The sequence below is a fragment of the Phacochoerus africanus genome, chromosome 1 (genome assembly GCF_016906955.1).
Source record: "Phacochoerus africanus isolate WHEZ1 chromosome 1, ROS_Pafr_v1, whole genome shotgun sequence".
Lineage (NCBI taxonomy): Eukaryota > Metazoa > Chordata > Mammalia > Artiodactyla > Suidae > Phacochoerus > Phacochoerus africanus.
In genome coordinates this window covers 205,171,869-205,185,216 of record NC_062544.1, presented here as the reverse complement: position 1 = coordinate 205,185,216, position 13,348 = coordinate 205,171,869, and the positions used below count along the sequence as shown (strand labels likewise).

The following is a 13,348-nucleotide window of genomic DNA, read 5'->3' as shown; positions in this document are numbered from 1 at the left end:
GTAGACACTTCAGTGTAATGATAAATTTAGAAAGTGATACCACTCTTGAGTAGTGGGCTGGCAGTGTTGGTGTTCTTCCAGTTGGTAAACATGAAATACTGCTCTGTGGCTTCTGATGGAATTTACCATTATCTGACAAGAAATAACTCACATGAGTGAAACTGAAGGGAAAAAAGCTGAGGTTACTAACTGCTCGCCAAGTACAGCAGACAGTGAAATCAGCCTGGTCACCACCAGCCAAACCACCAACTCCCTTCTCTTGGTAAGCACTGCCTGGAGCACTGTAAGCTACTACAGTTGGATTATTTTATGGTAAAAGTGGCTACTCAGTGTTTCTCTATGTTTTTACTTTCACCTAGAACTCTCAGTTGAAAATACTTTATTACTCTGCTGCCAGGGCCACCCACTTTCCCTGTGAAATGTGTTCCAAGAATGGAATATTTCCTATTTGGAGAAAAAGGGTTCATGTAAAAACCTAGCAGATATTTCCCTTTTGATCTACTTCCAGAGATTCAAGAAGGTGCACAACCTTTCTTCAGCCTAAGTTGCACAGTATAGCAATCCTTCAGCTATTTTCGTGTTTGTGCCTAAGACTGCTCCTTTTCCATTTTTCTAATCATGTCTCAGGCTAGACCGTTGACAAGTGAATTTCAGGGCTTCTCAATAAAGACCTTTATGGAACTTTTCCCCACCTATTTTAGGATTCTTTCAGTCTTTCTTTGGCAAGAGGTAAAAACAAACATCTGAGGGTGAGAGCTGTGCATGATTCCGGGACAGAGCTTTCAGCCCCGACTCTGTTTGTTCAGCTGGACAGGTGCACCTGTAGACTGCTCGTGGTGGGGGGGCCATTACTGGTGTGGGTGGAGCCTACTGCTGGGGTGTGAGGCATTCCCTAGAACAAAGAGCGTGGAGCTGCGCTTCAGTCAGTAAGAAGAGCTCTTGATGGGGTGGGTGTGGAGCTTGCAGGTGCACGTCTCTCTCTCTTGACTGGCCTTTCTCTTTGTGGCTTCTGGCTGATGAGGTAAAGAGGAGCCAGGATCTCATTTTTCCTCCCTCACGCCTAACATACACATCTTAAAATAAGCAGCAGATACAAGGTAAAGGCAGCCTGGGGAGGTTGCAGAAGCTCCCTCCAGACCTGAACAGGAAAGCCCAGGGCCACCCCAAGGCCCAGATCTCCAGCTAAAAGCATCTTACAGAAATTTAGGGCCACTGTAAATTTGGCAAACACAAATCTCTGTTTCCAAACTACTTAACATCTCCTTTTCTGTCACTTCTATTTTGTGCTCCCATTGTCCTGGGACTCAGGCAAAAACCCAATCTCAGCCAAGGTGAAATTACATCTGAGTTCCAGGGAACTTGCAGTGCTAAGGGGTTAGGGTCAGGAAGTACAGTCTTGTATATTATCTGACCTTATAGCACTGCTCAGGCATCCCTCATTTATGATCTGGTCAGGAAGGGACATTCATTCAGCTGCTTCTCTGCCTCTCCATGCTTGGGATCTCTTCAGAGCTGTCTATGGTCCCACCTGCCTGGACCAGCACCCTGTGATGCTTTGCTCTCCTGGGATTTGCAGGTCCTTCCTTCCTAGAATCTCGGCTAGGGACAGGTACAGGGCCCTCTCTCCAGGCCCTGAGGCTGCCACCTTCCTCTCACTGTTTTTTCCAGCCTGGGTTCGGGAACTCTGCTGTAGAGGGGGTGGGGAGTTACAAGCCAGGGTGGGGGAATGTTTGTCTGCTAGGGCTGCTGTAACAGTGCCACTGACTGGGAGATTTCAACAGCAGAACTTTATTATCTGACAGTTCCAGAGGCCAGGAGTCTGGGATCAAGTTGCTTGGCTGATCCTTTTGAGGGCCATGAGGGAAAATGTCCCGTGCCTCTTCCCTGGTTTCTGGTGGTCTGCTGGCAGTTTTCAGTTTGTGGAAGCAGCACCCTGATCTCTGCCTTTATCATCACATGGCATTCTCCCTGTGTGTATGTCTGCCTCCAAATTCCCTTTTTATAAGCATACCATTCATGCTGGATTAGGGGCTCATCCTGCTCCAATATGACCTCATCTGAACGAATTACCTCTGCCACAACCCTCTTTCCGAACAAGGTCACATTCTGAGGTACTAGGGGCTAGGACTGCAACATAAGAATTTTAGGGGAATATATTCAAGCCATCAAAAGGTGGGCAGTTTATGGGGAAAGGAATTATTTTGTTCTCCCCTTACTCCTGCTCCTCCTCTAGATTTGATCCAAACAATCGGGCTCTTCCCTGAGGATATCATTCCTATAAAGGTGTTGGTTAGGCTTTTGGAAATCAAAGTGAGGACCTTCCTTTCATTCTGCTTTCTGCCCTACTGCAGCCCTTCCCTGAGGTGTTGGATGAACAACAGCTTAGTCCTTTGACTCCAAGCAAGAGCAAAAGGAAGAAAAATTAATAAACCAGTCACTCTCTCCAAGATGCTGTCCTGCCCCGCGAGTGAGCACTCCTTTTCCTGGAGTATTGAGAAGAGAGGCAGGGTCCAGAGGAGGATTTGGGGATTCAAGATACCAGATGTGTCTTCTTCAGAGACAAGAATTTACATTGAGCAGTCATTTCCTTAGCAAGAAGTAAAAGAGGGACAAGCTTTTCTAAAAAATATTTATTTAAAACTTTTACATAATCATTTGGTAATTCAGAATTGGTTTAGGCCTTTTGCAAACATTTGAGATGGATGCCTTAACTCCAAACCTGTAGCAATAGCTTATTTGATTGATGGGAGCACTTGAGGGACCCCATGATATAGAAGAAACAGATGGCTAGAAAAGAGAGAACCTGTTAGAGACAGGAGCTTTTCTGAAGGACTCAGTTGTAATTTTGAAATTATCTGTCACAAACATTCAGCATCTTAACCAGACTAACAACAATAGCCCCAGCTTAATTTGCATTTTACCAGTTGCATATCGAGAAAGCATAGAATTAAAAGTTCTGTCGACCTCAGAATCTGACTTAAATTAATTTAATCCCTTATCTTAATAACAATTAAAAACTAGCATCTACCCAGTGTAGTCTTAGCGTCACCCCAGCACCTGTCTCCTGATGGAATGCCGTCTCCCTTTGTGCTCGGTACTCAGAACCCAAAGGTCACCAGGAGTTCGTGTAACCAGAGATGTGTAAAAGACTCATGCCACACAGCCAACAGTGGCCCAAGTGCTCTGAGCAGATCCGGCCTGAGCTGCAGGTGGCGAGGGGCATGTTCTATACCCTCCACTGCCTCAGATGGTTTCCAGGGTGTTCCAAGTAGGGTAAGTGATGTCTCCCAGTAAGACAGTTACTTCCCTGAGGACAAGGCTCTCTCTCCAGCCTCCTTTGGAGCAGGGTCCTGCCAGGTGTGAGCACAGAGCAGGCCTTTAGTAAAGGAAGAGAGGAATCCAGCATGTACTAAGCACCTGCGACATGCCAGGTAACCCTCACGACAGCCCTGTGAGGCAGGTTCATCACCCATTTTACAGATGTGGAAACAGAGGCTCAGGAGAATTTGCCCATGGTGGTGTAGCTAGTAACAGGGAGCATCAGTTTGAAACCCAGGGCTTCTCACTCCAGGGCTCTTCTGCCTATGGGAGCCAATGGTTTGGCACCAATTGAGTACTCCAGCTCCACCACAGCTGGTCTGGAGCTCAGACACACTCAAGACCCTGGAGTGCGTGGGACTAGCTTTGGGAGTCCAGAAGCCTGATTCAGTCCAGTGTGGCCCCCCATCAGAGGAGGGGACCTAGCACAATGTTCCAGGGAGCGTGTAGACAGACAACAGCGGGCAGGCCTCTGCCTGGAGACTTGTGTTGCCACCTTGCAGAGGGGCTGGAGGGCATGGCCATTTGGAACACATGGTGTGAGGGTCAGCTCTGCTCTCCAAGGTCCTGACCTCTGAGAGTGCCTTTAATTCCTAGAGAACCACATCCCACTCCCTGAGAGACTTCACAGAAGGTCCACTATGTTCAAAGAAATTGGATGAGGCTATTTTAAGGTGGAAAATGCTTAAAAGTAATTTGAGGGGGGGAAGACTAAAAACAGATGGCAGGATGAGGTATAGGGCTGGCCATCAAAAAGGAAGATTGGCCATAGTGTGCACATGTATAGGCTAGGCTTAGGCCAAGTGTGCCTGGGGAAATCAAGTTTTTGGCATGTGGCTTGCCTGGCATCTGCCACAGGGCTGCACTTGCTGCCTCAGACATGAGTAGGGCACTTCTTCCAAAGTAGCTTGAGCCTGTGAATTCAGGTAGCTCTTAGAGAATAAATATGGGTAACAAAGAAAGACGGGAAAACACATCTTCAATAACTAATCTTAAAACTCTGCCTCTGTTTTTCCTCTTCTAAAATCCACTCCACCAACCCCAGGTCTGTGAAGCCTTCTATGACCTATACCTGTCCTGGGGGCAGAGGCAGCAGTACAGTAAGCCCACCCCTCCTGCAGGCCCCCAGCACACTGCATCCCACCTGTCACATGCACTGAGCCGTGAGTAACTTGAGGGTGGGGACCATACCTTATTTTCTGTCCTCTCCTTTCACATGGGGAGGGTTGTGGGTTCATCAAGACCCTCTGCTCACAAGCATCCAGGCCAAGGGCCGCCAAACCACCTGGCAGGTTCATCATCCATTTTACAGATGTGGAAACAGAGGCTCAGGAGGAACACTGCCTCCCCCAGGGCATAGGCCTTTGGAACAGCTTTGTTCTGGAGGAACTGAGCATGTTTCCCATGCCCAGTGCCACTTACTTGCCCCCCCCCCCACACCAGAGGCACTGGGCACAGTCATAATTTGGGAGTTTCTTTAAAACATGAAATCAGCATCTAGGTGCAGATCTCAGGCATTATAAGAGCACTGGTTTGCGAGAATAACAGCACTCCAGTGGGGAAAGCAGCCCAGCTTTGGCTACCCTGGTGGGGATGGTGGACCTTGCATTTATCTGTGTGGAAGGTGGGGAGGACCCCATCTGGAAGGAATAGGAAGCGTGAATACATGGTGTGTAGAGGGAGACTCTGGGCTCACACGCCTCTGCGGCACAAGGGTAGGCTAGATCTGCCCTTGGGTCCTGAAGCCCCAGGGCCCTTGCTGCCCAGAGGGCAGGCTCTGATTACTGGGACCACTCAGCTGTAAAATACCCAGTGGAGAAGGGCGAGGGGGCTAACAGGAGGCTCATGCTCCACAGTGAATGCTCCGGAAGCCTGGCAGCGTGGCTTTCCCAAGCAGGTAGATGTCCTCATCTGGGCCCCTGTTGAGGTGCTTCACCATGTTCTTCTCAAAGAGTAGCGGGTGGTAGGCACCCATGGTGCAGGCGCTGTCAAAGAACTTCTGGTAGTAGTAGCACACGTCAGTCTTGCGCTTGGATGGGAGGAACTCATAAACATCCACCTGGTCACACAGCGTCATCATGATGATGATGCCTGGAGAGGGGAGCAAAGGTGAGTCCTGCTCTAGTGAGCCCAGCAGCTCATGCCCTCAAATCTGGGGACATGAATGTCTAGAGTTTCTATCCATGACTGTGATTCTGAGTGGTTCTGGGTGGCTAGTCCAGCAGGCTGTTCCTTGGAGTGCAGGGCCCAGTGCATGGCCGATCCTCCCTAAACACTATTGGATCAAAGGGCTGCATCATCAGTCAGTGAGTTGATCACTGTCAATGAGCCACATGAAGAGAGAGGACAAGGCGACTGAGGAAACAGAACCAGCCCAGCAGATCGTGGACGAGGCTCTCAGATGGTGCTCTTTGGAAGACACTGGTACTTCCAGAAATACTAAGGGGAAATAGTAAGGCGTTGTCCCTCAGGTTGGCAAGGAGCATGCCACGCACAGTCTGGGCTGATGGCTCTGCTCAGTTAGGCAGGAGAAGGAGCCGAGAAGGGGTGGCCAGGTGCTGCTCTCAGGAGTATGGGAGAGGTGCAAACCCAAGAGGCAAGAAGACACTTCCCACCACCATGCTTGTCCCCATGGGGCTCAGTCATCTCCTGCAGGACAGGTGCTCGGGTTCCATCCGCCCCAAGGGGACGATCTACCCACTCTTCCCACCACGTAGGCTACGGTGATGGTGTGATAGGGTCAAGGCCCTAAGGCTCCTTTTCCTCAACCATAAATATAGGTAGTCTTTATGATGAACAGTTCTCACTAACAGCAAATTATAAACTGCTGGCAGCAACTTTGTTCCAGAAGAATCAGACATGAGAAAAGCCCTTCCTCTCCCCTCTGGATGCCTGTGGTCCAACAGGGGAGAAAAGACACCTCTGCAACTAACTGACAAAAGCACAGCAGAAGTGCTTCTTGAGACCAGGGAGGGCGCCTTCCCTATGAGGGGGCTCTAGTAAGCCTCCCGGAGCCCTGATGTGGAGTGTAACAGGGGTCCGTCCACGAGGCATGGGCTAGGGGAACAGCCTGGGCAAAGGCAGGAGTAGAGCCATGGGAGGGAGGCCCCAGGACGCTTTGCACCTAGTGCTCAAAGGGCTCCAGGAGAGCCCCAAACGTACCCATAGAAAAGTTGAGGGAAAAGGTGTGAAGACGATGGGGTGCTGAAAGAGCCCCCATCTCTTTCTGTCAGGGGATCCTCTGAGCCCCGTGGGGACAAGCATGGTGGTGGGAAGTGTCTTCTTGCCTCTTGGGTTTGCACCTCTATTTGCCATTTACTCAAGGAACATCTACCTCAGGGCTCTCCTGTGCCAGATCCACAAGGATGAGGCAGACCGTTCCTTCCCGAGGGAGTTTGCCGTCAGGCAGGGAAGGTGGAAAGCAGCAGCCCAGCACATACAGAGCCTGGAGCCTCATGGAACATGCCCGAGGTCCACCCAGACTCAGAGTGAAAAGGAGGGAAGGGCAGACAGGCCACGAGGGCGAGAGATGTGGAGAAAGTCCAAGAAAAGTCTGCAGCAGTCTTCAGGGCCCTCAGACCCCAGCCCAGCCCACACTGACACCCCCAGACCCAGTAAATCTTCACCAAGCTCCATCTCCTTGACTAGGGTGGCCCCAAGGGTAAGCACATTTTTGAAAATCTGAATAAAATACTATTGATTCTTCTTTTTCCTCAGATCCTAGTACGGCTCAGCATGACATTATTATTTGATTTTGTCTTTAAAATTGTCATATTTTGTTTATTGTAAAATTCTGCATTGATTGTGATTTTTTTAAAGATGCAGTATTATGACATCATTTGTTTCTGAATTTTTTGGTACCTCTTTAAATTGTATGCTGAGGCCTTAAGTACCTTGCTCTCCTTATTCAAGTCCCATCCCTGCTCTTCCTGTTTTCCTGCCTCCTCTGGTCTGTGTTTCCTTTTACTCCACCTCCACCTGCCACATCCTCACCCCTCTCCCCAGCCTTCCCAGGTTCTCAGACAGTCCCTCTAGTAGGGGTCCCCTTTCCTATGGCACCGGGATGGTCGCTTCTTCCTGGCACAACTTGAATGTTGCCTCAGACGCCTGACTGAACTCCCCCACTGGACACCCTGAAGGAGAAGGATTCTAACTTACTGATCTGTGTGTCTTAGCTGGCACTTGCCTCACTGTACAAACACAGCAAAAACCTAGCCACTGTTTGGTGAACAATTGAATGAATAAAACCAAAGAGGAAAGCTAATCTCTGCTAGAAACAAGCACGAGTGGTCTTTCCCAGACCTGGACTCACCAAGCATCCCAGAGGATGGGGGGTTGGGCTGGATGGCCTCTGGGGAGATTTCTTGAATGATGTCCCACAGCTCCCAAGGCATCTGGGGCTTCAGGATGTAAAAGGGCTGATCAGGATGCAGCTTACGATAGCTCTTAAAGTTATCGAAGAAATGGTAGTCGGGATTCTTGTACCACTGAAAAAGAAAGAAGAGGTCTTCTCAAGGAGAGCAGCGTGCCAGTGCCTGCTGCCCCTGAGCAGACATCCTCCTATGAGGACTTGGGGGGAGGTGGGGAAGGACCAAGGCTGAATCCTGAGAACAGCCCCTTCATCAAAGCAAATTCCAGACTTCTCCTCCAGGTCATGGCTCTTGCTGTATATAGCACAGGGGACCCAGCACACAGCCTGTGCTCACAGGGAATTTTGAGCATGGGGACCCTGGAACAGCTTCAGACTTAAGATCATAGAATCTGGGAATGATGTCAGAGCTGAGAGGGGCCCTTGGCCCCATCTGACCCCACCTCTCAACTTTGAAAGAGGAGAAAACCTGGGCACAGCTTGTCACACCTGTGGATTCATAGTCCTTGCGCTGACCCAGGCAAGTTTCAGTTCAAAGTGAGATCAGTGAGAAGAGGTTGCCAGAGACCACCAGAGCCCATCAGCCACTGGTGTGGCTGGCTTAAGAATCACGTGTCCCAGAGTTCCTGATGTGGCTTAGCAGTAATGAACCTGATGAGGATCCATGAGGACACAGGTTCGACCCCTGGCCTCGTTCAATGGGTTAAGGATTGGGCGTTGCTGTGAGCTGTGGCATAGGTCACAGATGCGGCTCAGTTCCCATGTCACTGTGGCATAGGCTACCAGCTGCAGCTCCTATTTGACCCCTAGCCTGGGAACTTCCATATACCACAATGGTGGCCCTAAAAAGAAAAAAAAAAAAATCGCATGTCCCTAGAACAGTGCTTTCCACCCTTCCTCCCCTCAGCCATTCTCCTGCAGCACCTGCAGCCTGTATCAGAGAGAGGCCAGTTGATATGCATAAGAAGCAGTAAGAGGGCCATTGTAGAGGAGCTGGAATCCAGCAGGCCTGAGGCTGTCTCCTTCTCTGGAAAAGCTGAGGTTGCAGATCTGGGCCCTCTGCTAAGTAAATCAAGTTCCTGGGCAGGTGGCCCCTCTCCACCTTCCAGTTTCCTCACCTGTAAAGTGGGAACAACCATGCTTCTGTCTGCTTTCTGTGTGATTATGAGAGTGAGTGAGATGCGTCTGGAAATTGGAAATGGGACGAGTGTGGTATTATTACATATGGGAGTAATAGTAACCACAGTCTATTCCTGCTGATGCCCATCAGGAATAATTGTATCACATGAACACAATCCACCCTGCATGGTGGCAAGTGCAGCCACTGTTACTCCTGATACAGGCTGTGATTGGGAGACAAATTCCTGGCTGTGTAGGACAGGAATCCTTCTGAATGGCTAGTCCAGATGAAGTGGTGGGCCCCAAAATGGAAATGGCCAGTCCTCGGGCATGGCCCAGGTCAACCAAAACTAAAAACTCAGGATGTTGGGGAAATCTGTAGACAAATAGGTGACCCAATCCCAATTTCACATGGACACCCACTTACCTTTGGGATGTCTGAATGGTAAATAGACGGGTCCCACACAATTAGGATTCCTTCACCGTACAGACTGTCTTTGAGGAAGCGCTGTTCTGTGGTGACCAACTGCAGGAAGAAATAGATAAGTTGTCACCCAGACATTCACATGTGAACACTGGCTTATAGTAACACCCGACCCATTGTAAGTACCATCTGAAGCCCCGTAAAGTGTGTAAGTTTTGATTGTAGCACTTAACTTCAGTGAGAAGGCGGCAAGGATGCCAGCCAGAACTGTGTGGACCTGAAAGAACATTTCGTCATAATCCATCAGCTGTAGAGCAGAAAGGGTTCCACTCAGACTTTGAGATTACTGGGGGGAGGGTACAGTGAAAGTGACCTGGCATATTGTCCCCTGGAGTCACACCCTGTGTGGGGATCAGGGGTGTGAGGTTTAAAGTCAGAATTTCGAAGTTCCCACTGTGGCTCAGTGATGACCCAACTAGTATCCATGAGGATGCGGGTTTGATTCCTGGCCTTGCTCAGTGGGTTAAGGATCCTGCATTGCTGTGGCTGTGGTGTAGGCCAGCAGCTGCAGCTCTGATTCGACCCCTAGCCTGAAAACTTCCATATGGTGCATGTGAGGCCCTAAAGAGCAAAAAGATAAAGTCAGAGTCTCACATAACAAAAGCGATCTCTGGGAAGCCTTTCCATCATTGATAAAGTCCAATATGTGGTTATTACAGAGGATGATGGAAATGGACCTGGAACTCCAGTATGGGCAGTGGTTTCTGTAGCACTGGCACGGATCACACAAAATGAAGCAGCTGGCTCATGTGGAGGGGCCATGGCATATGAAAAAACATTCATCCTCAAATACAACAACCTCACCAGGAGGAGCTATGCTCATGTCCCCCCTGCTGGGATCCAGCTACAGTCCCCTTCCTCCCCACACTCCCAGATCCCTGCCTCTTGGGCTGGCCTGGGCAAAATGTGACTGTGATAAAGACTCAATGGACAACCCTGCTGGATCAATCTTGCAAAGTGCATTATTAACAACCTTAAAAAAGCAGTTATACCCTTGACTCAGTAATTTCACATTTTGGCATTTATCTAAGAAAATCTAAATTTGGGGGGAAATTATGCACAGAAATGTTCATTATATTACTATCAAAATTAAGAAAAGTGTGGGAGCAGAAGGTGAAAACTACTAGACTTGGCTATCTGAAATAATTTCCCAGCCTCTCTCACAGCTAAGTATGGCTAAATGACAAAATGCTGGCCAATGATGTATAAGCAAGTGTGACTTTCAGAAACGGTTATTAGAGGCAGGGTCATGCCTTTCCTTGTTCCTTCCTCCTTCCTGCTGGTGAAAAGCAGATGTAATGAATGGAGCTTGAGCAGCCATCTTGGACCATGAAGTGGAAGTCACATGATAGAAAGGCAGATGCATGAGACACTAGAAGCCTGAGTTCCTGCCCATGCCAGCTTTGGACATTTTTACATGAGAAAAACATTTTTATCTTATTAAGGTAGCTTTGCGATATAGATGGTTCTGTCACTTGCAGCCAAACCTATTTGAAAAAAGTGAATAGCTTTTTTGGGACTTGCACATTGTCTAGTGTGGCTCAGATACAAAGGGAAAATGAAAGGGGTAGGAGATGGGTAAGCAGAAGCCACACCAGGGAGCTCAGAGTTTCCTCAGTAGATTACAGGGACAGCGAAAGCTTGTAAGTGAGAAGGACCTAAATAGACCACAGTTCTGGACTGGAATTTTTGGAGAGAAGGAGATCATATAGAGAAGCTTCTAGGTGTTGAAAGTGAAGGAAGGGGGACATAATTCATACAAATGTTTTCTTAGGTCAGTCTCCCAAGGCAATAGAAATAAAAACAATAACAAACAAATAGGACTTAATCAAACTTAGAAGATTTTGCACAGCAAAGGAAACAAAACAAAAAGACAACCTACAGAATGGGAGAAAACAGTTGCAAACAACGCAACCGACAAGGGCTTAATCTCCAAAATATGCAAACAACTCATACAACCCAACAACAAAATAACCCAATTGATAAATGGGCAGAAGACCTAAATAGACATTTCTCCAAAGAAGACATAGGGGTGGCCACTAGGCACATGAAAGGATGCTCAACATTACTATTAGAGAAATGCAAATCAAAACTACAATGAAGTACCACCTCACGCCAATCAGAATGGCCATAATAAGTCAACAAATAACAAATGCAGGAGAGGGTGTGGAGAAAAGGGAACCCTCCTGCGCTGTTGGTGGGAGTGTAAATTGTTGCAACCGCCATGGAAAACAGTATGGAGGTTCCTGAGAAAACTAAATATAAATCTAATACATGATGCAGCAGTCCTACTCCTAGGCATATATCTGGACAAAACTATAATTCAGAAAGACACATGCACCCCTATGTTCATAGGAGCACTATTCACAATAGCCAAGACATGGAAACAACCTAGCTGTCCATCAACAGATGAATGGATTAAGATGTGGTACAATACATATATACAATGGAATACTACTCAGCCATAAAAAAGAACAAAACAATGCCATTTGTAGCAACATGGATGCAACTAGACATTTTCATAGTAAGCAAAGTTAAAGAAAGACAAATACCACATGATATCTCTTATATGTAGAATCTGAAATATGGGGGAGTTCCTGTCATGACTCATCTGGTTACGAATCTGACTAGCATCCATGAGGATGCAGGTTCAATCCCTGGCCTTGCTTAGTGGGTTAAGGATCCAGCCTTGCCATGAGCTGTGGTGTAGGTTGCAGACACACCTTGGATCTGGTGTTGCTGTGGCTGTGGTATAGGCCAGCAGCTGTAGCTTCGATTCAACCCCTAGCCTGGGAACATCCATATGCCACAGGTGCAGCCCTAATAAGCAAAAAAAAAAAAAAAAAAAAAAGTACAAATAAACCTATCTACAAAACAGAAACAGACTTATAGAGAACAGACTTGTGTTTGCCAAGAGAGGGAGTGGGATGGACAGGGAGTTTAGGGTTAGTAGTTGCAAACTATTATATTTAGAATGGATATGCAAGGTCCTACTGTATAGCACAGAGAACTATATCCAATCTCCTGGAATAGACCATGATGGAAAGTAATATAAAAAAAGGATATATATATATATTACATAAATATATGCACACATATATATCTGAATCACTTTGCTGTATAGCAGAAATTGGCACACTGTAAATCAACTATAATTTTAAAAAGTTTTTAAAATAATAAAATTTAAGAAAAAAAGAAAGTGAAGGAAAAGGGGATGGAGGTGACTCCTGGACCTCAGGCCATATCCTAAATGAGAACATGGAAGAAGCAGCTAGTATGTGCTGGGGGGGGGGGGGGGAGCGGAATTTGAAGTTCAAGGATGAGGCAGCTGGCCTACAGCCCCCATGTGACAGGCCTTAGAAATTATAAGTGGACCCCACATCTTCCAACGCTAAGTGTGTCCTCTTTCCATGGGGAACACTGTAACTCCCAGCACAGGTATCCAGTGCTGTAATCCAAAGGCAGAGCGGGCATCCTGGAAGACAGGGTTTTGCAAGGTAGACACAATTGAGTGGGTGAGAAGGAGCCTGCTGGGCAGATATTTGATATTTTATACATGTCTTCAAGACAGAAGTCTACAATTTCACTCCCTATCCCCATCCTACTCCACCCCGGCAAAAACTGCTGGTATACTGAAAGTGTTAGTTCTTTTCTTAAGCTATGCTTCTTTCTGTGCAGAGGAGTGACAGCAGGAGATTTATCCCTACTCATGAGGGTTAGAGATGACTGGGATTCTTAAAAAATTTCTCCTGTCCCAGGCCCTCTCAAGCAGTTTTCTTAGTATGCAAAGCAGGAGGCCAGGGGCCGCACTTACTGCACCCAGGAACCCTCCCAGGAGCTGTGGCTTTACCGTCCTCTGAAATCCCAAGAGAGATGCACAAAATTTTCCCCTATACAATAAAGGAGAACAACAATGATAACAGATGCTACTTAATAACGTTTATCCCAAGTCAGGTACTTTCATACATTATTTCAGTTCTTCTTTACAATAGCCTTGAGTGGAAAAATGTCAAAACAGCAATTCTTAACAGTGAAAACAAGACTATCACAGAAGTCCA

At 47.5% G+C, this 13,348-nt stretch overlaps 1 protein-coding gene across 4 annotated transcripts in view; it reads right to left on the bottom strand.

The window, feature by feature from the left end:
* Window positions 1-2,615: 2,615 nt before the first annotated feature.
* ST6GAL1 (ST6 beta-galactoside alpha-2,6-sialyltransferase 1) overlaps window positions 2,616-13,348 on the bottom strand; it is a 136,847-nt gene continuing 126,114 nt past the window's right edge. For all 4 annotated transcript variants that reach the window (XM_047788580.1, XM_047788576.1, XM_047788567.1 and 1 more), the window contains exons 4-6: window positions 9,234-9,332; window positions 7,631-7,805; window positions 2,616-5,409 (exon numbers count right to left, since the gene is read on the bottom strand). In XM_047788580.1, the coding sequence (XP_047644536.1) occupies window positions 5,162-5,409; window positions 7,631-7,805; window positions 9,234-9,332 (522 nt within the window). In that variant the 3' untranslated portion in view covers window positions 2,616-5,161. The remainder of the gene's footprint in view (window positions 5,410-7,630; window positions 7,806-9,233; window positions 9,333-13,348) is intronic.